This window comes from Monopterus albus, unplaced genomic scaffold (assembly GCF_001952655.1).
Source record: "Monopterus albus unplaced genomic scaffold, M_albus_1.0 scaffold12.1, whole genome shotgun sequence".
Taxonomy (NCBI): Eukaryota; Metazoa; Chordata; class Actinopteri; order Synbranchiformes; family Synbranchidae; genus Monopterus; species Monopterus albus.
Genome location: NW_018127892.1, coordinates 5325773 through 5349622, shown reverse-complemented (window position 1 = coordinate 5349622; position 23850 = coordinate 5325773). Strand labels below are relative to the sequence as shown.

Sequence of the window (23850 nt, the reverse complement as noted above, 5' to 3'; positions counted from 1 at the left end):
TTGTCTATAAGACTCGCTGGTCTATCTGTTGTGTAACTTAGTCAGTGCACGTTAATGACAAAGATGACAAAGGTGTAACAGTCAGATGCAATTTATCTGGCACTGCAGTTTCACTAGGAACATTATTATTCTGTGCCAGTGCTTGTAAAAAATCTAAGCTATGATTAAGCAATGAAACAGAAACAATCGCACTAACACACCCACAAGCACACATGAATAAGCATAGTACATTGCAGCTTGCAGCACATAGATTTTTTTTATTTTTTTGTCTTCGCACTACAAGCAAATCCTTGCTTCAGCCAGTTGGTGTATTCGTTGTTTTTCCAGTTGGATGTACAAAGGCTTTAACCTGGGCAGATGCTGGCTCCCAGTGATGTTAAACCCATCTGTGTACAGATTCTCATTGGTGAGACTTTCATCTCTGTGTTATTTCACCTGCTGTTATATCTTGGGGACAAAGCTAAGTTGTCATGTTTACGCAAAATTCTTTAAAAATCAGTTAAATTCACATCATCAAAAGGCACTGAGTCACATAAATATTTTGTGTGCACAATAAATAGATATTTTTTTAAATAAAAGGAAATGTCACAAATGGAGTGTCTTTTAAAATGATTTCCACAGCAATTTAGATGACAATTATCCTAACATTTAGAGGGATTATGGTTCATTATTGCATGCACGCATGATTGCCTCACACTGACACAGACAGTGACACTTTTAAAATATTTACTGCAACAACAGATCAATTTTGGGGTAATTATAAAAGCATTAAAACAAGTCAATGACCTAATCCTAAGCTTTAAAAACTGTTATAAAACAATTAGGCAGTGAAATGACACCTATGTGTTTCTCCCGTGCTTGCTGATTTCTCTGCATTTGCATTTGTTTAAGGTCTATCACTCGATCCAAGTCTAAGACCAGTTGGAAAAGCAATTTCGTGTCTGAGCCACCCATGCAGTGAGGCGGGCTGCTGAGTTCAAAAGATACTGAAATCAATATCTGCACTGGAAGAAACATTTCCCATCAGTGAGACAACAAACCTGAGCCAACTATTCACACTAATGTTGGCATTTACAGTGACATTCGTCTTAATTGCAAGACCCCCTCCCCAAATAAAGCAGGTAAATGCAAACAGCGAACACTGTGCTGCAGGGCGCGGATTTGTTCGTGCAACCGTGAAATGGTACTGTAGCCTACACAGCTTTCAAACAAAACAGAAAATGCTTAGCATTTTGCACGCATAACCAAAATGGAAACAGCTACTTTATCTGTCATATCGTAATCATTTTCTCCAAGCCACTGAGCCGCTCTGGGTTTTTTTATAAGCTGAAGGGCGAAACTATTTTGACATCATGAAATAAAGGCAATAGACTTGGTCATCATGTTGATGAAGCTCTTCATGTGGAGTGCCCTGCAGCAGTTAGCTGTCCACCCACACACTGTTGCAGCCAACCTGAGCCTAACACCTGAAATGCTGAAAGATTAAAGAAGAAGAAGAAGAAGAAGAAGAAGAAGAAGAAGAAGAAGAAAACCCACCTGATTCACGTAGCAAGGGACAGAATTAGAAGACTTATTTTTGTAACTTGCTGTAACTGTCTTGATATGCAGTACCTGCAATGGTCTGAGCAAAGTATTATACATCGCATCATCATTATGTTTGGCATGAAAAGTACATCTAGTCTTCAGTGATGAAAAAATATAATGTGGTTCAATCAAAGTTGTTAAGGTCCTCTGTATTGTCCTCAATCATTTACATGAATCTGATATGGTTGGTTATGCAATCAGATTAGGAGTCAGTCAGTGTTTGTGTTTAATGAAAAACTGCTTTAACTGTTTATTTAACAGGGACAGTGTACATTAATAAACATTACTGTAAATGCACCAGAATCTGCCAAAAGGCTATTTTTCATCTTTAGTCCCTGGACAGATATTATAGAGTCTCACCTAAAAATAAAACATAACTCATTAAAAAGTTCATTTTATTACATCAGCTTGATAGGGCTGCATGGTGGCACAGCTTCCTCCCACGGTCCAAAGACATGCGGTTTAGGTTGACTGGAGACTCTAAATTGCCCGTAGGAGTGAGTGTGAGTGCATGTGGTTGTTTGTCTATATGTCAGCCCTGTGATATATTGGCGACCTGCCCGGTGTGGACCCCACCTCTCACCCAGTGTTAGCTGGGATTGGCTCCAGCACCCCTGTGACCCTCTGCAGGACAAATGGAATAGATAATGGATGGAAGGATGGATCAGCTTGATATTATTTGGGCAATGTGGTGGCTGTAATAAAGGTAAGTTAGTAACAAGGCTTCCATTCACCTGCTAACTGCAATAACATGTCAGTGTTTAGCAGGTGTAATGTTTACCATGTCCACCATCTTAGTTTAGTGTGTCTGCATGCTAACATTTGCTAACTAGCACTAATCACAAAGTATAGTTGGAGCTGAAGGGATTGTGAGTACTATTTTAGAGACTCTGCCTTCCATTGAGTCGTGATGCTAGCGTGGTTAATAATAAATACAGAGAGGAACCTCTTCCTGTACGTTATCAATGCCCACATTCCACCTACACATATCATTGTTCATCAGATGTTCAATAAATGAGCACACATACAAGTAAAACCACAGTTCCACTCAATCCTTAATTTCCTCCACATGTGGCTTAATGAGTCTAAAATTATAAATGATATTAGTCTCTGTTAACTTATTTCAGTTCTTGAAAAGCTTGTTGCTGAGCAGCACATGTGCGCCACCCACATGCCACATTTGATCATTTCTGGAACCTGGGGCTTTTAAAAGTTAAAAAAGCTGAGCTACAAGAGGATTGCATGATGGTATAAATAGTTGGGCCTTCTACTGGTTTCCAGTCGTCGTGCTATCTGCAATTGCTGTAATGAAGACAGACCTAATTATCTCTGCAAACGGAACTTCAGTATAAACAGGACTCTAATTATGGCCTAAATGCTCTTCCCTTAATGTTCAATGTCATACCCTGGGGTTACAAGGAGGTGACTGCTGCTGTCTTCTTACCACACAGACTTACAAACACACACACACACACACACACACACGCACGCCTTTGGGGCTCAGTGTGCATAGCTGTTCTGGTGCTCCTCTGTGCAGTCAGTGTGGTCTGGTGGCAGGGATTATCTAACATGACAACACACTGTGCCCCCCCTCTGATTGGTGACAGGCTTGCCTATCATCTGATGAATTAATCACAACTCCAGATGTCACTTGAGCTGCATTGTTATTTGTACAGTGAAGTGCACTGCCTTATTTTACAGGGAAATCTGAATGAACTCTTTGAATTCATGTGTATTTCAGCAAAAAAGACACTCACCTAGATAATGCGTGAAGTAATGTCTTATGAGGCACCAGGATTACCTTCAGATAAATGACTCCATCAGTGGTGTGTTTCTGAGCGCATTCATTTTGAATTTATGAATGTAAAGCGACTGCAGATTTATCCAGCCTTGTAGATTGTATCAAGGCTGTGGAGCAGATAAATTAAAAGTCATTTCTAAATTCAGACTGAGGAAGGGTAAACAGCTTGTGCAATGACGCTAAGTGTAGGTACTGAACATTTACGTGAGGATACAGGACAGATAAGAAATAGGGGAATATTTGGCAGACAGAGGAACACGCAACAGTGACGCAGCCTTAGTGTTGGCTAATGAGCACAGTCACACAGTATAGTGAGATATTAGTAAGAAGCTGGCATCAGCAATAAAGGAAAAGGTGAGGTTTACTCCTGTTATTGTCACTAACTAACAAGTACAGTGAAGATTGCAGCATGCACACGTAAGATATCCACATATTTAGTTACTTCAGCAGGCTTATATTAATGGTTTTCTTTTGTATAAAAAGGATGAGAGGACATAGAATATATGGGAGGTATAGGCACCCCACATCTATACACTGCAAATTCCAATAGTGATGCATTTTAAAGTGGTCATAAAAAGAGAATATACATTTGTTTCATTCCCTAATACAATGATAAAGTCCAGTTGTACGCATGGCAGATTTATAGACTTTATTTCTTGTACAGGCTTGGACATGTTTTCAAATATGCATCATAAAATTGAACGCAAGTACTCAGTGCAGTGTAATGCATGATGATTCAGTGAAAAACAACAAGCATATGAAACACTAATGAATGATTTTAGGGCTTATATCCCTCCAGAGAGCAATAGTATGGCCTTAAACTAGAACAATGCGACTTGCAGTCAAGGTCACTGGGCATACTAATGATCAGATGAGATTCATTCCCTGCTAACATGTAGCCCACTTTAGAGGCAACAGCAGTGTATTACTGATGCTATGAGCACAGCTAAAAAGACTATGTATTTACTTTATTATTACTGCTCGTGGAAAGAGCTGTTCCTACCTGTGGACATTTATCCTTGAATGCAGAACATACGGCTCTGCCAAGAAGATGGAATCATAATAATCCACTGTTGTGTAGCTTCATGGCCAGGCAGCTATCTGAATTCTGCCTAAGGGAGAATCTATATTTGTCTGTGCGACAGTCCAATTTTCCACAGACCAGCAGGGGAATGTGAAAAACAGTTTGGGAAAAAAAAGGGAAAGAAGACAATATACCTCCCACAACAGCTTTAATTATTCACATCTGGGGAATTATCAGCAAATGTTGCCTTTTGTGTGCTTTGTCTAATTCACAGCCGGTCATTTACAAGCCAGGTTATTGCTGTGCATGACCAAAGAGATGACAGAACCTGGCAGAGATAACTTGGTATACAAAGAAATTGAAAATCATTCTCCTGTAGTTAAAACTCTGAGATTTCATTTTAAATTTTAAGTATTAAACTGTTAAATGCTATAATTATTATTATTATTAGTATTGAATCATGACTTTAACTTCACTTGGTGGATAATGGAAATCTAGGAAATTCATTATGTATAATTTATGGAAAAAGTACATTATGTATGTGACTTCAGCTAGTGAACTCTGGCAATGCTCACATTTTCTATTAAGAAAAATTGCCATGAAAGCATGTGAAATAAATATTGTGAACGAAACACTAGATTGTACCTCTGTGGCTAAAAACAGCCGTCAGAATGGCTCAGCTTCTGTTCCATGGTTTCAGAAATCTGCAGCATAGACAGAAACTTTATCTTCTGAGATCACAGTGTGATTAAAAAGCTGGTCTGAGAGAACAGCTCAGGAAATGAACATCCACACAAGGAGATGAATCTTGACACCAGGTTCAATCTGCAGCTCACTGTCACCTGGTCTTTTTGTTAAATAAGGCTCGACGGCGCCCTCGTGTGGCAAAAATGGAGTTGTGCAGAAAAACAATGTATCATAATGAAGTACGTTTGACAATTTTGATTGTATACTTTAGTATTATTATTATTATATTAATTTTGATTGTATAATATATTTTGATCTTGCATAGCACACATAATGTGTACATTTGAAATGGCGAGTTGAAGTGAGATTTCTATCACACCCAATCAATACTGACACTTCGATCTGCGCAAGCGCAAAGCAGAAAAACACGGAAATGCCATGTTAGAAGAACCTTACCATGGGCAACACCTCGCGTTAATGTCGTCCTTAGAATAGTTTTATCAAATCACAAGGGCTCTACATCATATCGAGTGTAATATTTCACTTTACCTGAGAGTGTATCCGGGTAATGCTCGTAGTGTGGTTAATGGTTTTGTAGCCGAGCTGCTCTTTGCTTCGTTGAAACACTGAAAGCAAACTGTTAGAAAGCTCCTACATGAGCAGCTGGAGAAGATGCCTGCTCGTAACGTTGTGTCCAGCGCGATTCCTAGCAGCAAAGTTAAGTACTCCAGGTTAGCCTCTGACGATGACGGCTACATTGACCTACAGGTAAGACAGTTTTCATAATGTTGGGTTAACCCGCTATTGTAAGATCGCGTCATAAAGTCACATTTCACCCACTTATTCACTGGACTGAAACATAATGAACTTAAAGACGCACTACAGTGATTTAGTATTGCACGTTCACAACACTGGGAGGACCTGTGAGGATCTGACTTTAAAAGAATGGCCAAAGTCGAAGCACCAGAGGCAGACGTTTCCCGACTTTTTTGTGCCTAGTAGGGGTCAGACTCCAAAAACACTTGATACTACATTTCCCACAAGGCACCTAGATGTACATCTTTCAAACTCTGTGCTCCCAGCTCATAACACATTTTACTGATAGAAAGTTGAAGTCACCATGTCAAAGCTGAGATAACCTAAATGACATCATCAAGGTTATTTTGTCACACACAAAGAAGTCCCTTTAAAGTCAAAGAAGACACTGTAGTCTATGTATTTTGTCCGAATAATGCATGTCTTAACTAAATTATCATTTGTGTGTATGGGTTTACCCTTCACATCAGTGCAAATAACATAGTTGCAAGGAAGGCAATAGATAACTCTTACATCTTCAGATATTTAATGCAACACAACACTTGTGTGGCTCTGATAGTCATGTTTCACTGATAGAAAGTGCACAGGGCGTTCCAGTACATTATGAGCCAGACTAATTTTGCCCACGCAGGTCAGGACTTGAGTGGGATTGCTATTTAAAAAAAAAACCAACAACCCTGCTGCCAGGGCTGGATTAAGGATGGCAGGGGGCCCTACCTAAAGAAGGATATGTGAATAACTGACTTTGGCTTCATGAGCTCATCTTGAGTGTGCACACTATAGCAATTCTTATATAGGCCAGTAAAAAACAACAACAATCTACTTAGCTGCCTTTTACCTTTTAGAAGATGTTTTCATTTCTTTTCAAACTCACTGATCAGTTTTAATATTCTCATATAGTTATCCATGTAGTTCAGAAAGCCAGTCCATGTTCAGCAAAAATGTCACGACTGCCATCACTCTGTTCAAAACTTCAGTCCAGTATGTGACTACGTTCTGATTCTAATAGTTTTTTCAACTCTTTGTCAAGTTGTCCATCATCTGTGACTTTAATGTAACACGTAATGGCCTTTCTGTGACAATTGCTGTTTTCGTGCTCCGCTAATTGGTCTTTGGAGGTAGAGTCTGAGTCTGTGGCTCAGGGGGTGAAGTGGTTGTCTCCCAACCGGAGGTTTGGGGGTTCAAATCATGATGCCGGCAGCCCACATGTTGGAGTGTCCTTAGGCAAGACACTGAACCCCAAATTGCTCTCAGCAGCCAGAGCAGCACTTTGCAGGGACAGTGCTGCCATCAGGCAGTACTGGACAGACATTTATGAAACTGAACAGTCTTTGAGAGTTTGTAGAAAACTTAAGTCAACATTGTGATTTATATTCCACAAGCATGATAAAATCGAATTTCTTTATATAGCCAGCGTTGACCAGAGTGCTTCATGTTAAGTCAAAGGAAAACCACAATTCACACAAAACGAAGTGGATAAAAGAATATACACCAATCTAAAAGATGTCAGAGCTCTACTTGTTGTAAACTACCAAAAGGATTAATTGAGTCTTTAACTTTGTTTTAAAAAGTGCTTGGTCAGAAATGGATTGGCTGTCTGGTTGTAAGGCATTACACAGTTTGGGAGCAACCACAGCAGACACCCTGTTACCCCATCATTTGCACCTTGATCTCAGGACATCCAAAAGAAATTGGCAGGAGGATGTGAGATCTCTACAGTGTATACAGTTGTATAAAAGTTCAGCCAAATATGATGGAGCTTTACCACTGAGGATATTAAAAACAAAAGTTTTAAAATCAGTCCTACAACACACCAGAAGCCAAAGGGGTGACTGCAGTTTTCTGAAACTCACCTTGCCATCTGTCACTGCGACAGAATGCAGTGATTGTACGATAATGCAGCACAGGGTCTAATTGTTTTAGTTTTAAAACATCCGGATGATGTTTTCAAACTGCAGGGTACAGCAGTCTATCCAGACCTGAACGACTTGCGGAACCTTAGTTTGAAAGCTTCTCAGAACTCATTGCGTTGAAATTTTGGTTTGGTTAGTTACTTTTAATTAGTTTGGATTTAATGACTAATTATGTCTAAAGTGTTTGTAATCAAATACTTGCTGAGCAATTAGATTTTGTGGAAATTTTATAATAAAGGTTACCAGTAAAATGCTAAAACCACACTGGTCTGCTTTGGTTTACATCTTGCATACAGTACAAGGTAACAAAGGAGCATTCTCCCATATTTTCAGTGCTTTGCCTTGATTTCATCCTAGGACTTACTGTTCCTCTCATCTAGTTGTAAAGCATACACTTAAAGCTACAGTATGTAACTTTAAAAAAAACAACAAAAACATAGGTATATTTGTTGTAGAAATTGGCTCCAAAACTTGTCTCAATGTGGAGAGGTGCTGTCAAAGCCCCCTGCGACACAGACTCATTGAACAGCACTGGCAGCAGTGCAGAGATATTAGCTTCTTAAAGGTTTTGGGCAGGACTTCTGTAACCAATCAGAGATTTTCAACTATTCCTGCTTGATCAATAAGTTTTATTATATTCTCATTTCTTGTATTTTCATAGCAACAAATATCTGATGAGCTGGGCATAGCGTGGCTATAGATAGCATAGATCATACTAGAGCATAGTGGAGCCGGGAGAGGGAGTGATGGGTTGAGCAGAGTGGGCTGATTTGCAGTTTCATGCTGCACTATGTTAAGTTACATACTGTAGCTTAAACTAGTTAGGAAGGCATACCCTCATTCCCATACTTTGACTAATGTGTTGCTCCTCAGCAATGACAACCATTCATACTACAGTGACAATAAAAACTCACCATATTTAAAACCCTTTATAACTATATAACTTTCAAAAGTATCTTTTGTCAGTAATTATTTACTAACAGTAAGATTTATTTCTATGATAAGGCTTGACCCTCCCATTCCCTGACGTATTGTCCCCCTTTCTGATACCTACTTGTTTGTTCTAGTACTAATGATATATTGCACTGTAATTATTGTGGGCTAACTCATTTTCTTTTTTTAATCTTATCGGCAGAACTATAAACGAATGCACATTAAAATATCACATATAGGCTATTTCAAGTATAAGTGCTTTGATATAAGTGCTACAGATGATCTTTTATTACTACAGGGTTTTACACTGTAGTTCTTTTACAGTTTTATTATGTCAGTCAGTGACGTCTTGTCTTAAAGATCTTTGTCTTCTGAACAGAATTAACTACTAATGTACAGTATGAGCGTAACATATCCTGCAGGCTATTGTCTATAAGACTCGCTGGTCTATCTGTTGTGTAACTTAGTCAGTGCACGTTAATGACAAAGATGACAAAGGTGTAACAGTCAGATGCAATTTATCTGGCACTGCAGTTTCACTAGGAACATTATTATTCTGTGCCAGTGCTTGTAAAAAATCTAAGCTATGATTAAGCAATGAAACAGAAACAATCGCACTAACACACCCACAAGCACACATGAATAAGCATAGTACATTGCAGCTTGCAGCACATAGATTTTTTTTATTTTTTTGTCTTCGCACTACAAGCAAATCCTTGCTTCAGCCAGTTGGTGTATTCGTTGTTTTTCCAGTTGGATGTACAAAGGCTTTAACCTGGGCAGATGCTGGCTCCCAGTGATGTTAAACCCATCTGTGTACAGATTCTCATTGGTGAGACTTTCATCTCTGTGTTATTTCACCTGCTGTTATATCTTGGGGACAAAGCTAAGTTGTCATGTTTACGCAAAATTCTTTAAAAATCAGTTAAATTCACATCATCAAAAGGCACTGAGTCACATAAATATTTTGTGTGCACAATAAATAGATATTTTTTTAAATAAAAGGAAATGTCACAAATGGAGTGTCTTTTAAAATGATTTCCACAGCAATTTAGATGACAATTATCCTAACATTTAGAGGGATTATGGTTCATTATTGCATGCACGCATGATTGCCTCACACTGACACAGACAGTGACACTTTTAAAATATTTACTGCAACAACAGATCAATTTTGGGGTAATTATAAAAGCATTAAAACAAGTCAATGACCTAATCCTAAGCTTTAAAAACTGTTATAAAACAATTAGGCAGTGAAATGACACCTATGTGTTTCTCCCGTGCTTGCTGATTTCTCTGCATTTGCATTTGTTTAAGGTCTATCACTCGATCCAAGTCTAAGACCAGTTGGAAAAGCAATTTCGTGTCTGAGCCACCCATGCAGTGAGGCGGGCTGCTGAGTTCAAAAGATACTGAAATCAATATCTGCACTGGAAGAAACATTTCCCATCAGTGAGACAACAAACCTGAGCCAACTATTCACACTAATGTTGGCATTTACAGTGACATTCGTCTTAATTGCAAGACCCCCTCCCCAAATAAAGCAGGTAAATGCAAACAGCGAACACTGTGCTGCAGGGCGCGGATTTGTTCGTGCAACCGTGAAATGGTACTGTAGCCTACACAGCTTTCAAACAAAACAGAAAATGCTTAGCATTTTGCACGCATAACCAAAATGGAAACAGCTACTTTATCTGTCATATCGTAATCATTTTCTCCAAGCCACTGAGCCGCTCTGGGTTTTTTTATAAGCTGAAGGGCGAAACTATTTTGACATCATGAAATAAAGGCAATAGACTTGGTCATCATGTTGATGAAGCTCTTCATGTGGAGTGCCCTGCAGCAGTTAGCTGTCCACCCACACACTGTTGCAGCCAACCTGAGCCTAACACCTGAAATGCTGAAAGATTAAAGAAGAAGAAGAAGAAGAAGAAGAAGAAGAAGAAGAAGAAGAAGAAGAAGAAGAAAACCCACCTGATTCACGTAGCAAGGGACAGAATTAGAAGACTTATTTTTGTAACTTGCTGTAACTGTCTTGATATGCAGTACCTGCAATGGTCTGAGCAAAGTATTATACATCGCATCATCATTATGTTTGGCATGAAAAGTACATCTAGTCTTCAGTGATGAAAAAATATAATGTGGTTCAATCAAAGTTGTCAAGGTCCTCTGTATTGTCCTCAATCATTTACATGAATCTGATATGGTTGGTTATGCAATCAGATTAGGAGTCAGTCAGTGTTTGTGTTTAATGAAAAACTGCTTTAACTGTTTATTTAACAGGGACAGTGTACATTAATAAACATTACTGTAAATGCACCAGAATCTGCCAAAAGGCTATTTTTCATCTTTAGTCCCTGGACAGATATTATAGAGTCTCACCTAAAAATAAAACATAACTCATTAAAAAGTTCATTTTATTACATCAGCTTGATAGGGCTGCATGGTGGCACAGCTTCCTCCCACGGTCCAAAGACATGCGGTTTAGGTTGACTGGAGACTCTAAATTGCCCGTAGGAGTGAGTGTGAGTGCATGTGGTTGTTTGTCTATATGTCAGCCCTGTGATATATTGGCGACCTGCCCGGTGTGGACCCCACCTCTCACCCAGTGTTAGCTGGGATTGGCTCCAGCACCCCTGTGACCCTCTGCAGGACAAATGGAATAGATAATGGATGGAAGGATGGATCAGCTTGATATTATTTGGGCAATGTGGTGGCTGTGATAAAGGTAAGTTAGTAACAAGACTTCCATTCACCTGCTAACTGCAATAACATGTCAGTGTTTAGCAGGTGTAATGTTTACCATGTCCACCATCTTAGTTTAGTGTGTCTGCATGCTAACATTTGCTAACTAGCACTAATCACAAAGTATAGTTGGAGCTGAAGGGATTGTGAGTACTATTTTAGAGACTCTGCCTTCCATTGAGTCGTGATGCTAGCGTGGTTAATAATAAATACAGAGAGGAACCTCTTCCTGTACGTTATCAATGCCCACATTCCACCTACACATATCATTGTTCATCAGATGTTCAATAAATGAGCACACATACAAGTAAAACCACAGTTCCACTCAATCCTTAATTTCCTCCACATGTGGCTTAATGAGTCTAAAATTATAAATGATATTAGTCTCTGTTAACTTATTTCAGTTCTTGAAAAGCTTGTTGCTGAGCAGCACATGTGCGCCACCCACATGCCACATTTGATCATTTCTGGAACCTGGGGCTTTTAAAAGTTAAAAAAGCTGAGCTACAAGAGGATTGCATGATGGTATAAATAGTTGGGCCTTCTACTGGTTTCCAGTCGTCGTGCTATCTGCAATTGCTGTAATGAAGACAGACCTAATTATCTCTGCAAACGGAACTTCAGTATAAACAGGACTCTAATTATGGCCTAAATGCTCTTCCCTTAATGTTCAATGTCATACCCTGGGGTTACAAGGAGGTGACTGCTGCTGTCTTCTTACCACACAGACTTACAAACACACACACACACACACACACACACGCACGCCTTTAGGGCTCAGTGTGCATAGCTGTTCTGGTGCTCCTCTGTGCAGTCAGTGTGGTCTGGTGGCAGGGATTATCTAACATGACAACACACTGTGCCCCCCTCTGATTGGTGACAGGCTTGCCTATCATCTGATGAATTAATCACAACTCCAGATGTCACTTGAGCTGCATTGTTATTTGTACAGTGAAGTGCACTGCCTTATTTTACAGGGAAATCTGAATGAACTCTTTGAATTCATGTGTATTTCAGCAAAAAAGACACTCACCTAGATAATGCGTGAAGTAATGTCTTATGAGGCACCAGGATTACCTTCAGATAAATGACTCCATCAGTGGTGTGTTTCTGAGCGCATTCATTTTGAATTTATGAATGTAAAGCGACTGCAGATTTATCCAGCCTTGTAGATTGTATCAAGGCTGTGGAGCAGATAAATTAAAAGTCATTTCTAAATTCAGACTGAGGAAGGGTAAACAGCTTGTGCAATGACGCTAAGTGTAGGTACTGAACATTTACGTGAGGATACAGGACAGATAAGAAATAGGGGAATATTTGGCAGACAGAGGAACACGCAACAGTGACGCAGCCTTAGTGTTGGCTAATGAGCACAGTCACACAGTATAGTGAGATATTAGTAAGAAGCTGGCATCAGCAATAAAGGAAAAGGTGAGGTTTACTCCTGTTATTGTCACTAACTAACAAGTACAGTGAAGATTGCAGCATGCACACGTAAGATATCCACATATTTAGTTACTTCAGCAGGCTTATATTAATGGTTTTCTTTTGTATAAAAAGGATGAGAGGACATAGAATATATGGGAGGTATAGGCACCCCACATCTATACACTGCAAATTCCAATAGTGATGCATTTTAAAGTGGTCATAAAAAGAGAATATACATTTGTTTCATTCCCTAATACAATGATAAAGTCCAGTTGTACGCATGGCAGATTTATAGACTTTATTTCTTGTACAGGCTTGGACATGTTTTCAAATATGCATCATAAAATTGAACGCAAGTACTCAGTGCAGTGTAATGCATGATGATTCAGTGAAAAACAACAAGCATATGAAACACTAATGAATGATTTTAGGGCTTATATCCCTCCAGAGAGCAATAGTATGGCCTTAAACTAGAACAATGCGACTTGCAGTCAAGGTCACTGGGCATACTAATGATCAGATGAGATTCATTCCCTGCTAACATGTAGCCCACTTTAGAGGCAACAGCAGTGTATTACTGATGCTATGAGCACAGCTAAAAAGACTATGTATTTACTTTATTATTACTGCTCGTGGAAAGAGCTGTTCCTACCTGTGGACATTTATCCTTGAATGCAGAACATACGGCTCTGCCAAGAAGATGGAATCATAATAATCCACTGTTGTGTAGCTTCATGGCCAGGCAGCTATCTGAATTCTGCCTAAGGGAGAATCTATATTTGTCTGTGCGACAGTCCAATTTTCCACAGACCAGCAGGGGAATGTGAAAAACAGTTTGGGAAAAAAAAGGGAAAGAAGACAATATACCTCCCACAACAGCTTTAATTATTCACATCTGGGGAATTATCAGCAAATGTTGCCTTTTGTGTGCTTTGTCTAATTCACAGCCGGTCATTTACAAGCCAGGTTATTGCTGTGCATGACCAAAGAGATGACAGAACCTGGCAGAGATAACTTGGTATACAAAGAAATTGAAAATCATTCTCCTGTAGTTAAAACTCTGAGATTTCATTTTAAATTTTAAGTATTAAACTGTTAAATGCTATAATAATTATTATTATTATTATTGAATCATGACTTTAACTTCACTTGGTGGATAATGGAAATCTAGGAAATTCATTATGTATAATTTATGGAAAAAGTACATTATGTATGTGACTTCAGCTAGTGAACTCTGGCAATGCTCACATTTTCTATTTAGAAAAATTGCCATGAAAGCATGTGAAATAAATATTGTGAACGAAACACTAGATTGTACCTCTGTGGCTAAAAACAGCCGTCAGAATGGCTCAGCTTCTGTTCCATGGTTTCAGAAATCTGCAGCATAGACAGAAACTTTATCTTCTGAGATCACAGTGTGATTAAAAAGCTGGTCTGAGAGAACAGCTCAGGAAATGAACATCCACACAAGGAGATGAATCTTGACACCAGGTTCAATCTGCAGCTCACTGTCACCTGGTCTTTTTGTTAAATAAGGCTCGACGGCGCCCTCGTGTGGCAAAAATGGAGTTGTGCAGAAAAACAATGTATCATAATAAAGTACGTTTGACAATTTTGATTGTATACTTTAGTATTATTATTATTATATTAATTTTGATTGTATAATATATTTTGATCTTGCATAGCACACATAATGTGTACATTTGAAATGGCGAGTTGAAGTGAGATTTCTATCACACCCAATCAATACTGACACTTCGATCTGCGCAAGCGCAAAGCAGAAAAACACGGAAATGCCATGTTAGAAGAACCTTACCATGGGCAACACCTCGCGTTAATGTCGTCCTTAGAATAGTTTTATCAAATCACAAGGGCTCTACATCATATCGAGTGTAATATTTCACTTTACCTGAGAGTGTATCCGGGTAATGCTCGTAGTGTGGTTAATGGTTTTGTAGCCGAGCTGCTCTTTGCTTCGTTGAAACACTGAAAGCAAACTGTTAGAAAGCTCCTACATGAGCAGCTGGAGAAGATGCCTGCTCGTAACGTTGTGTCCAGCGCGATTCCTAGCAGCAAAGTTAAGTACTCCAGGTTAGCCTCTGACGATGACGGCTACATTGACCTACAGGTAAGACAGTTTTCATAATGTTGGGTTAACCCGCTATTGTAAGATCGCGTCATAAAGTCACATTTCACCCACTTATTCACTGGACTGAAACATAATGAACTTAAAGACGCACTACAGTGATTTAGTATTGCACGTTCACAACACTGGGAGGACCTGTGAGGATCTGACTTTAAAAGAATGGCCAAAGTCGAAGCACCAGAGGCAGACGTTTCCCGACTTTTTTGTGCCTAGTAGGGGTCAGACTCCAAAAACACTTGATACTACATTTCCCACAAGGCACCTAGATGTACATCTTTCAAACTCTGTGCTCCCAGCTCGTAACACATTTTACTGATAGAAAGTTGAAGTCACCATGTCAAAGCTGAGATAACCTAAATGACATCATCAAGGTTATTTTGTCACACACAAAGAAGTCCCTTTAAAGTCAAAGAAGACACTGTAGTCTATGTATTTTGTCCGAATAATGCATATCTTAACTAAATTATCATTTGTGTGTATGGGTTTACCCTTCACATCAGTGCAAATAACATAGTTGCAAGGAAGGCAATAGATAACTCTTACATCTTCAGATATTTAATGCAACACAACACTTGTGTGGCTCTGATAGTCATGTTTCACTGATAGAAAGTGCACAGGGCGTTCCAGTACATTATGAGCCAGACTAATTTTGCCCACGCAGGTCAGGACTTGAGTGGGATTGCTATTTAAAAAAAAAACCAACAACCCTGCTGCCAGGGCTGGATTAAGGATGGCAGGGGGCCCTACCTAAAGAAGGATATGTGAATAACTGACTTTGGCTTCATGAGCTCATCTTGAGTGTGCACACTATAGCAATTCTTATATAGGCCAGTAAAAAACAACAACAATCTACTTAGCTGCCTTTTACCTTTTAGAAGATGTTTTCATTTCTTTTCAAACTCACTGATCAGTTTTAATATTCTCATATAGTTATCCATGTAGTTCAGAAAGCCAGTCCATGTTCAGCAAAAATGTCACGACTGCCATCACTCTGTTCAAAACTTCAGTCCAGTATGTGACTACGTTCTGATTCTAATAGTTTTTTCAACTCTTTGTCAAGTTGTCCATCATCTGTGACTTTAATGTAACACGTAATGGCCTTTCTGTGACAATTGCTGTTTTCGTGCTCCGCTAATTGGTCTTTGGAGGTAGAGTCTGAGTCTGTGGCTCAGGGGGTGAAGTGGTTGTCTCCCAACCGGAGGTTTGGGGGTTCAAATCATGATGCCGGCAGCCCACATGTTGGAGTGTCCTTAGGCAAGACACTGAACCCCAAATTGCTCTCAGCATGTACAGGGCTGCCATCGGTGTGAGTTGGCACTGCACATGGCTGCCTTGCTTCGTGACTGGAGACAGATTCCTTGTGTGTATAACATCTCATCTCATCTCATTTTCTATACCACGTAGTCCCGAACAGGGTCACGGTGGGGCTGGAGCCAGTCCCAGCTGGCATTGGGCGAAAGGCGGGGGTGCATATAACATACTTGGCCAAATAAAGTGATTATCCTTAACCTTTGACAACTGTGTGCATCACCAAACAGGCGGCAAGCAAAGAAGAGGACTGCTTCTTTTATCAGTCATCTAAACATTGTGATGTTTAGATAAATGATGATGATTGACGGGACTGACAGCTGACTTCTGACAGTTTACAGCCCTCCCACTGGATACCCGTACACCAACCAAAGTGAACTAACATCGAGACAGAGAGGAAAATAAACAAATTAGCTCATAGCTAGTTAATAGTTAATAGAAGGGAGCATTTATACTTTAAATACTGTATTTGACCAAACCTAAAATTTGGGGCCCTGGGCTTCAGCCCAGGTTAGGCCTTGCGTTAATCTGGCCTTGCCTGCTGCATCACAGAAAACTGTTTTAAAATATTCATCCTCTTTTACAGTTCAAAAGGAACCCACCCAAAGTCCCATACAAAGCCATAGCGCTAGCCACAGTGCTCTTCCTTATCGGCTCTGTGCTAATCATCATTGGTGCCCTTCTCCTGGCTGGATACTTTGGAGTCACTGTGAGTATATTTTTTTTAATCATAGAGTGGCTTTCCTTTTTAACAACACAGCAAACTGTGTGTGTATCTTAATTGAATAAATGTCTGAACTGTTTTCTCCCTTGTAGCACTCAGACCGAACTGTGCCTGTCCTCATCATCGGGATCCTTGTCTTCCTGCCTGGATTTTACCACCTACGGATAGCTTACTATGCATCAAAGGGATACCCAGGGTACTCCTATGATGATATCCCAGACTTTGATGACTGAGCCACTGACCCACACCATAGCTCGGTGTGCTAACATGTACTCCTACTGTATTGGCTGTGCTCAATTTAAGCTATTGATACAGAATATTGTACATTTGTTTTGTTAGCTTGTTGAATTCATTAAGTGATTCAGTAGTGCTTTTTTATTTATATAATGTTATTTTATTATTTAGATAGATGATATTGGCACTATTTAATCATACTCATTTAATTAAAGTAAAATTTAAAGTGTCAGATTATGGCCTATTTAATAGAAACATTGTCTTATAACTTAACTCTTAGTTGGTCAACAATAGAACACAATATGGCTGATAACTGTGGACGACGTTTAAAGTAGATAAATAAGATAAGTAGATACAGTAGAATAAAGTAGATAAATAGATTTGCATCACAGTTTTGATGACAATGTGCTAAATCTCAACCTGAACAGACTTGGCTAAGTGATATAAAATGCATATCTTGTCTGGCATAAAAATGATTTTAATAAAAGGATGTTTATTGTTTATTGGTTGGTTCACAATATGATCAGTATACCGAACAACACAGTTTGCCTTTCCCTGCCAATAATTCTTCCATACTGTGCGAGTTGTTCTTTCTGGGAGGATTTCATGTGATTAATGCCAATCCTTTGAACTCCATATGGTGCACCTGGCCTGTGGGAGTCAAGTACGCACATTTAAGACCTGACAACATAAATGGAAGGGGTGCTCATGAAAGGAAAGGCTATCACCTCCATTTCCTTTTCAGGATAATATATGTAAAATGCATTACCAGTAAAGGTTGCACTAGTGTAATGCTTTCAGATGATTGGCAACCAGCGATCACAGACAGCTGCTTGTGTTATCTTTGTTTTTCTTGCACCCAAATGTGCCCACTCAGTCAGCCACCAACCACAAACCTGGTATTAGATCAGATCAAACACTTTACATAAGCTCAGAAACAGTTTTAAAGGCTACAGGAAACACAAACAATATTACTTACAAAAGGCAGAGTTTGTCTCAGCAGTTGAACAATCCCAATATTTTTATAGCTTAATGTATGCTTTCTAATAACCCTCGATTTTAGACATAAATTATTACTTGAGTGGCAGGCAGACAGTGCTCTACAAGAATTACTGTTAAATCAATTTACATTAAAATCATAAAACTTAATGAAAATGTTAAGGAAGCGAGCTGTTGAGCAGAAACAAAAGTGTAGAGTAATATTCTAATACAGGAGTTTTAACAGTCTCCGTAGTTGACGTCAAATTATTTTCTAACTTTGATGTCACAACAAGTCATCAAGGCAAAACCACTGTAAACTATCAATACATATCCCTAGTGCTAAATCATGCCCAGCATATATTTTCTGTGATTCTGTCACTAGAAGAGTTACTAGGCCTGCTATTAACCCTTCTTACTGATAGACACTGTCACGGACCCATGGATGGACAGGATCAATCGCCGTCGTTCACGGACTAAGTGCGCCCCCCTGTGGCGACATGGCGCTGTGACACACTGCCTCTGGATTGCTTTGAACGGTAGGGTTAAGATAACGCCAGTAGATTTGGTCATCTTAGCTTAAGAGCGAGCTCAATTTAGGATATCAAATGAAGTGGTTCTGAGGTAAGGCCATTAAAATCTTTACCAGTAAAATGACAGAACTGTGGCATTTTTAAAATGGGTGAACTTTTTTTTAAATTCTTTTTTCATAAAATACGTTCGGATATAATGTTAAAATGGAACTTGACCAAAGTGCCCCCAGGAAACACAAGTCGAAGGATCTCTGTGTTGTAACTAGTAAGCATGGTTCGCTATTAAAACTAACTTGTGCTAAGTTGTGTTCTAAACCAAACCATTAAGTTAAAATAGCATAGCTGGCGTTAGAGCAGTTTTAAGTATATAGTAATACATGTATAATTAATAGGTAAAGTGCACTTTATGAATAGAGTAATAGCGTACGTTAGCTAGCTAGCTAATGTGAGCGGTACCCTGCTAGCTAATGTGAGCGGTACCCTGCTAGCTAATGTTGAGGGAAAGGCCAACGTTTAGCGCGGTGCATGGGCGGGCTAACGTTATTGGGTTAACAGATGTTTGTCATCTAACATAAGTTAACATTTTACTGGCATTCGGGGTAAAATATTTCATTAGATATTACAGTTGGTTCTTAAGAAAGTGTTGCCACTTGTCAAAGTTTGGTGATTTGTGCCGGTTAAGTTGTTAAATACATAACAGTTTACAGTGCTGCAAAGTGACCTTGTTATTCCAACTTTACCGCCGCTCTGTTGTTTGTATGGTTGGTCAGTTTTTATAATTAACCAGTTAACTTGGTAGGCAAACATAACCCTCCTCATAATAAAACAGTTACTAATATGCTTTTTGTAGCGTTAGGCTATCGTGGATATAACACTTACTACAAGGTATGATATGCTTGGTTATGTATGTGTATTGATTACACGCATTCGTTTTTATTGGAAAGTTATGAACAGTTCTTGAGCGGTTTAAGTGATGCTGTTAGTGTGTGTGTTACCAAAATCCAGCAAAATATTTGAATTATAGGCGATCACCATTTTTCACACCGTTTTCTATTTTTCACAGTGGAAAGACTTCACTGGACATTGGAGGGTGTGTTTATTGTTTATTTTCTGGATATTGTACCAATCGGCTCTGAATCCACAGTGTCCTTTGGGTGTGCGTTTGCCTTTTGTTATGAGTTTTTTTTTTTGGAAACGTGCTTTTGTTTGTGGCGCTAAAACACCAGCAGCGTCAAGGCACACCGAGAAAGGTGGCACTCTACCGGAAGTCATACATTTTCCTTCAACATAAAAGATTTTTCTCATGCAGCCCTAGTTACAAACTGACATGTTGGGACTTTTAAAAAAATGTTGCCTTTGGTTTAAATCTTATCTTGGTATTGTTATTGTCACCACTAGGCCTGTATGTCACATTTGACGTTGAAAAGGTTTCTGAATGTGAAGAGTAGGTATGAAAAACATGACATTTTTAAAATTTATTTATTTCCACTACGTTTTATTCATCTATACAAAACGCAGGTGTTATTGTTAACATTAATGGTGGGTCCATTTTGCTCATATGTTTCAATAAACTGCAACAGCATGACAGTGAGCCACCGTGAGCAAAACCAGCACCCTGAAATTGGATTGACAAGTTTAGTATTTACACCTGTGGTTTTCTTGGAGTGACATTTGAAAATTTCTTCTGTTGATTACTTATCAATTGATGATTGGTCAAAGGTCAAACGTTTATTTATTGTCATTCCATCATGGTACATGAAAGAATTAATTTACAGTACTTCAGACCCAGTAGAATCTTAATATATATAAATAAGTTGGAAAGTCTAAATGAATCCTCCTAAAAAGTAATAGTGTGTGCCATAAAATGGCATCTGTAAACTGATTTTGTCCAACATAACAATCAAAAAATAAAAAAAATTGACACAATGTGAGAAGCTGTATGTATATGAACAACTGTTTTTGTTAAATCACCAAAACTACTGATGGGCTTCTATATTGCTCGACTTAATTGCCAGGCCGCTTCAGCATGTATACTACTTTTAACAATTGATTTATACAGTGCTTCCTGTTGCATCTGTGCTGGGGTTTTTATTTTGAAAGCGGCAATAGGAAGCATTGTGACCTGACGGGGTCAGACAGCGCCTGTAGAGGAGGAGGGAGGCAGTGGTGGGAGGAGAGACACGAGGGGAACGTTAACAACACGGCTCCCACTAAGCGTGCAGGGTGCTGGCCTTCTGCTTTAACTTGCTCCTGTGTGATGATAAATGTGCACTGCGTCGACCGAGTGCCATTTTTAAACATTTATGAAGTTTATTTAAAACACTCACTTATGATGAAAGGTACTTTTGGCAAGTTTGGGCAGAGAAGACTGCGGGCGTAAAAGCCGAAGAGTGGAAAGTTTAAATGGACTTTAAATGGGCTGCTGAAGGCGCACTGGGTTGATGGATTTCATTGATACTAAAAAGTATTTTTCAGGCCGTCTAATCACCATGGATGTCGAGGATTAATTTTTTATTTTTATTTTATGACCCACGCACGCATTGAGAACAAAAAATGTGAACCCTTGCGTTTTATTCAGCACTTTCTTCTTATTTTAAAAGTCGTATTTTTTTAATCCCAGCTCGTCCCTGAGGCGAAAGGAATGCGTGGTTGAATTTGGTCTGCAAAACGAGGGTTAAATAAGAGCCTCAATGGATTGAAAGGTCGGAGTTTCAGCTTCAAGTGAGAAGTGCCTCAAGCAAGGTAGGGATGTGTGTAGGCAGAGCATCTTAATCAGGACCGCCAGCTAAACAGAAACAATGCTGTAGTAGTTAGAATCTAGTCTGTAATGGATCAGTAAAACACTGCATCTGCTGATTGGAGAGAAATCGCTACCACATCTCTCTGGTATTCATTTAACCACTTTTAGTGAGCCTGTTTTGTTCAACAGTGACCCCACTTTATTGTCTTTTATCTAGTGTTTTATAATTGCAATATTATTTCGAGACCCATAGTTTTGCTGTTGCATTATTGTAAAATGTAACCTACTGTAATAATACTATGATACATCACATTATTGCGTCTTTGTGTTTTGTGCAATACATGCACCACTTGTATTTATAAATGAGTGGTAGGTTTTTTTTTTTGTTTCTTTTGTTTTTGTTTTTTTCCATGTCAGATGATAGTGCATAGGTTCAACATGTTGTAATGAGCCAAAGGAAAATCTGTTCCCTGGATTAAACAGTGAAAACAATAGTCAGTCAAAATTAATAGTGTGTTTTTTCCAGGGCTCCCTTCTCTGGGCTGGTATCAGCACGCACTCAGTCAGACAAAAGATGCACCTGTTTTGTTTTACAGGAGATTTGTATGGTTACATGGAGGACTGAGCATCACTATTCACTGTAGGGGTGCAGAAATAAAGAGTGGATTGTGGATTGGTGTCTGTTGGAGCAGACGGTTTATTCGCCTGCTGCTTCACATGGTGCAGTGAGCAGGACAGCACTTCATTTTACCACCTTCCTTGTGCCTTTCAAATGATTTTTATGCTCTAGTGTTTCCCTTCCGTTGGTTTCGGTGAGCAGTGAGGTGCAGAGAGGCACACTGCAGCGGATGCCTTTAAGTCCTTGTGCTGGGCCGCAAAACATTATAGGGATACTGTTTACTATCATAAATATAAACATTCTGCATTTTTAAACAGCTTTTTGGTTGTTTTAGTTGCCTTTTTCATTTGTCATGTCAAAATTAAGAAATACTAAATAGTAAAGTCAGTTTTGGTGATTGCTTTTGCATTATTTAGTAGCAGTTTTGCATTTTGTCCCCAGAATCCTTGAAGCCAGTGTCTAGGCCCTCCAGTTTAACAAAGTCTGCCAAAAACCAGCTCAGGTGTAATTTTTGCACTATAACATCCAACATATTTCCTTGACATTTCTCTAGTTTATTGCAGCGTACAGCGTGGCCAGCTGTGACTTCGAGGCAGATTGTTGTGCTGGAGGAAATTGATTGGACTGAGAAACAAATTATTCATGAGTTGAAAGTGGTTTCCCCAAATGGCTGTGTTAGTAGTGGCTAAGATAGCGTCTGTAGCCCTTCACAGTGAATGCATGTCAGTAATGCAATATTAAACAATATAAAGTAAAATAAAATGAAAATACAAATGAAGAAATACAGTAAATCAAAGCTATGGATGATTAGAGAAAGGTCCTCATAAAGATTTAGGGCCATGCAATGTACCACAAATGGACATCATTGGAATTTGTGTTTCATGTCTCACTGACCTGTCTAAAAGAGCACTTTACATCTGGTTAGTTACAGCTGTCACAAATAAAGAAATGACAATTGTATCAGTTAAAATTTACAGCTTAAATGCTTGAGATCCTTTGATAATGTGTCTCATTCATCTCCAAGGTTTAAAGTGAGTCCAGCACCATGCTTAAACACTGGACTTCAGCTCTTGAGTTCATTACCTTTGGCTTTTGACCCTTGGTTTGTCTCAGTGTTGTGCCTCGAAAGTAGCTTTTTGCTGTTGACCTTTTGGAGGCAGCTGGGGGCAGTGAAGGATAAAGACCTCAGAGCTATAGGAAATTATTCTAGGAAAAGAAAATGTGAAATCAGTCCACTCATGTATGAAGCTGGTGATCTGTGAAATTTGCAGCACTGTTCAGTTGCTGCAAAATGTAATTGTGCAGAAAACGTAACAGTGTCCACACTGTGAGTAAATTAAAAGCATTCAACCATTGCTAATTAGTCAGTATTGTTATGCCCTGCAGCATTGTGTGTTAGGTTACCAGTGATCACTGATTTAATCCATATACAGTAGGCTTCCCCCTCCTGAGACTGGGACTCCACTCCAGTTCCCAGTGTGTGCCAGGTTCATTTCCTTTAGTTAAAGCAAATGTCAATATGGCTTCTAAACTGGGTTGCAGTGCCAGGGATGAAATTCCTGAATTGATTGTTAACAGTATGTTGTGTAGGCAGGTCCAACCAGTCAGTCTGGATTGATGGTTTACAAGCCATCTTC

At 39.1% G+C, this 23850-nt stretch overlaps 2 protein-coding genes across 3 annotated transcripts in view; both read left to right on the top strand.

Annotated features, from left to right (window-relative positions):
• The first annotated feature begins 14702 nt into the window (after window positions 1–14702).
• tmem230b (transmembrane protein 230b) lies at window positions 14703–17846 on the top strand. Its single transcript, XM_020590517.1, has 3 exons — window positions 14703–15059; window positions 16972–17094; window positions 17202–17846. The coding sequence occupies exons 1-3, from the start codon at window positions 14964–14966 to the stop codon at window positions 17340–17342; spliced, it is 360 nt and encodes a 119-aa protein (XP_020446173.1). The 5' UTR covers window positions 14703–14963; the 3' UTR covers window positions 17343–17846.
• Window positions 17847–18857: 1011 nt separating this feature from the next.
• igsf9b (immunoglobulin superfamily, member 9b) overlaps window positions 18858–23850 on the top strand; it is a 29264-nt gene continuing 24271 nt past the window's right edge. The window contains exon 1 of one of the 2 annotated variants that reach the window (XM_020590435.1): window positions 18858–18945. The gene's annotated coding sequence lies outside the window, so the exon portion shown is untranslated. Of the gene's footprint in view, window positions 18946–21008; window positions 21597–23850 lie in introns of those variants that run through there. The other variant, XM_020590437.1, reaches the window with a different exon arrangement.

Bases quoted from the DNA above. Each gene is read 5' to 3' on its own strand.
- tmem230b (XM_020590517.1), top strand. From the start codon at position 14,964: ATGCCTGCTCGTAACGTTGTGTCCAGCGCGATTCCTAGCAGCAAAGTT. The intron at 15,060-16,971 runs GTAAGACAGTTT...CCTCTTTTACAG, and splicing joins ACGGCTACATTGACCTACAG to TTCAAAAGGAACCCACCCAA. The intron at 17,095-17,201 runs GTGAGTATATTT...TCTCCCTTGTAG, and splicing joins CTGGATACTTTGGAGTCACT to CACTCAGACCGAACTGTGCC.